General features: G+C 64.9%; 1 protein-coding gene across 1 annotated transcript in view; it reads right to left on the bottom strand.

Annotated features, from left to right (window-relative positions):
* PFKL (phosphofructokinase, liver) overlaps window positions 1-507 on the bottom strand; it is a gene marked incomplete at its 5' end in the record, with an annotated part of 3,745 nt that overhangs the window by 2,219 nt on the left and 1,019 nt on the right. Inside the window, 3 exons of the mRNA XM_008941111.1 lie at window positions 1-56; window positions 172-318; window positions 406-469. Coding sequence (XP_008939359.1) covers window positions 1-56; window positions 172-318; window positions 406-469 — 267 coding nt within the window. The remainder of the gene's footprint in view (window positions 57-171; window positions 319-405; window positions 470-507) is intronic.

Below are 507 nucleotides of genomic sequence, written 5' to 3'. Positions count from 1 at the left end.
ATGGACCCGCCACGTCCCAGCCAGCCCGCCACGTCGTGCCAGCCCACCTCTCGGATCTGCAAGCAGCAGGGGCGCTCTCTTTTAGGGCAAGGGAGCACCCCACAACCATCTCCAAACCCAAAGCCATCCCCCTGGGGAAGCAGCAGTCCCCGGGTTCGCCGTGGCCCTTACCTGCCCCTTGGACAAGCCCTCGAAGCCGTCGCTCACCACGTAGACGGTGTGTCCCTGGCAGATGCCAATCCTCACGGCTGACCTGACAGCAGCGTTCATGCCCGCAGCAGGGGCACCCACGTTCAGGATGGCCAAGCTGAAGGGGCTCTGAGGGGACAGGGAGGAGGATGGCATGTCGCTGGGGGTCCCCACACTGAGGGCGGTGTCCCCCAGGAGCTCCCCGGCCCCCCTCACCTTTTCCTGCGCTGGCTTCTGGTGAGCCAGCAGCTTGTAGATGTTCCAGTTGTTCTCAAAGCTCCTGCAAGGACAAGGTGGAGTGGCCCCGAGGCGTGGCAG

This window comes from Merops nubicus, unplaced genomic scaffold (assembly GCF_000691845.1).
Source record: "Merops nubicus isolate BGI_N331 unplaced genomic scaffold, ASM69184v1 scaffold43745, whole genome shotgun sequence".
Classification (NCBI taxonomy): Eukaryota; Metazoa; Chordata; class Aves; order Coraciiformes; family Meropidae; genus Merops; species Merops nubicus.
This window is presented reverse-complemented; position numbering and strand designations above follow the sequence as displayed.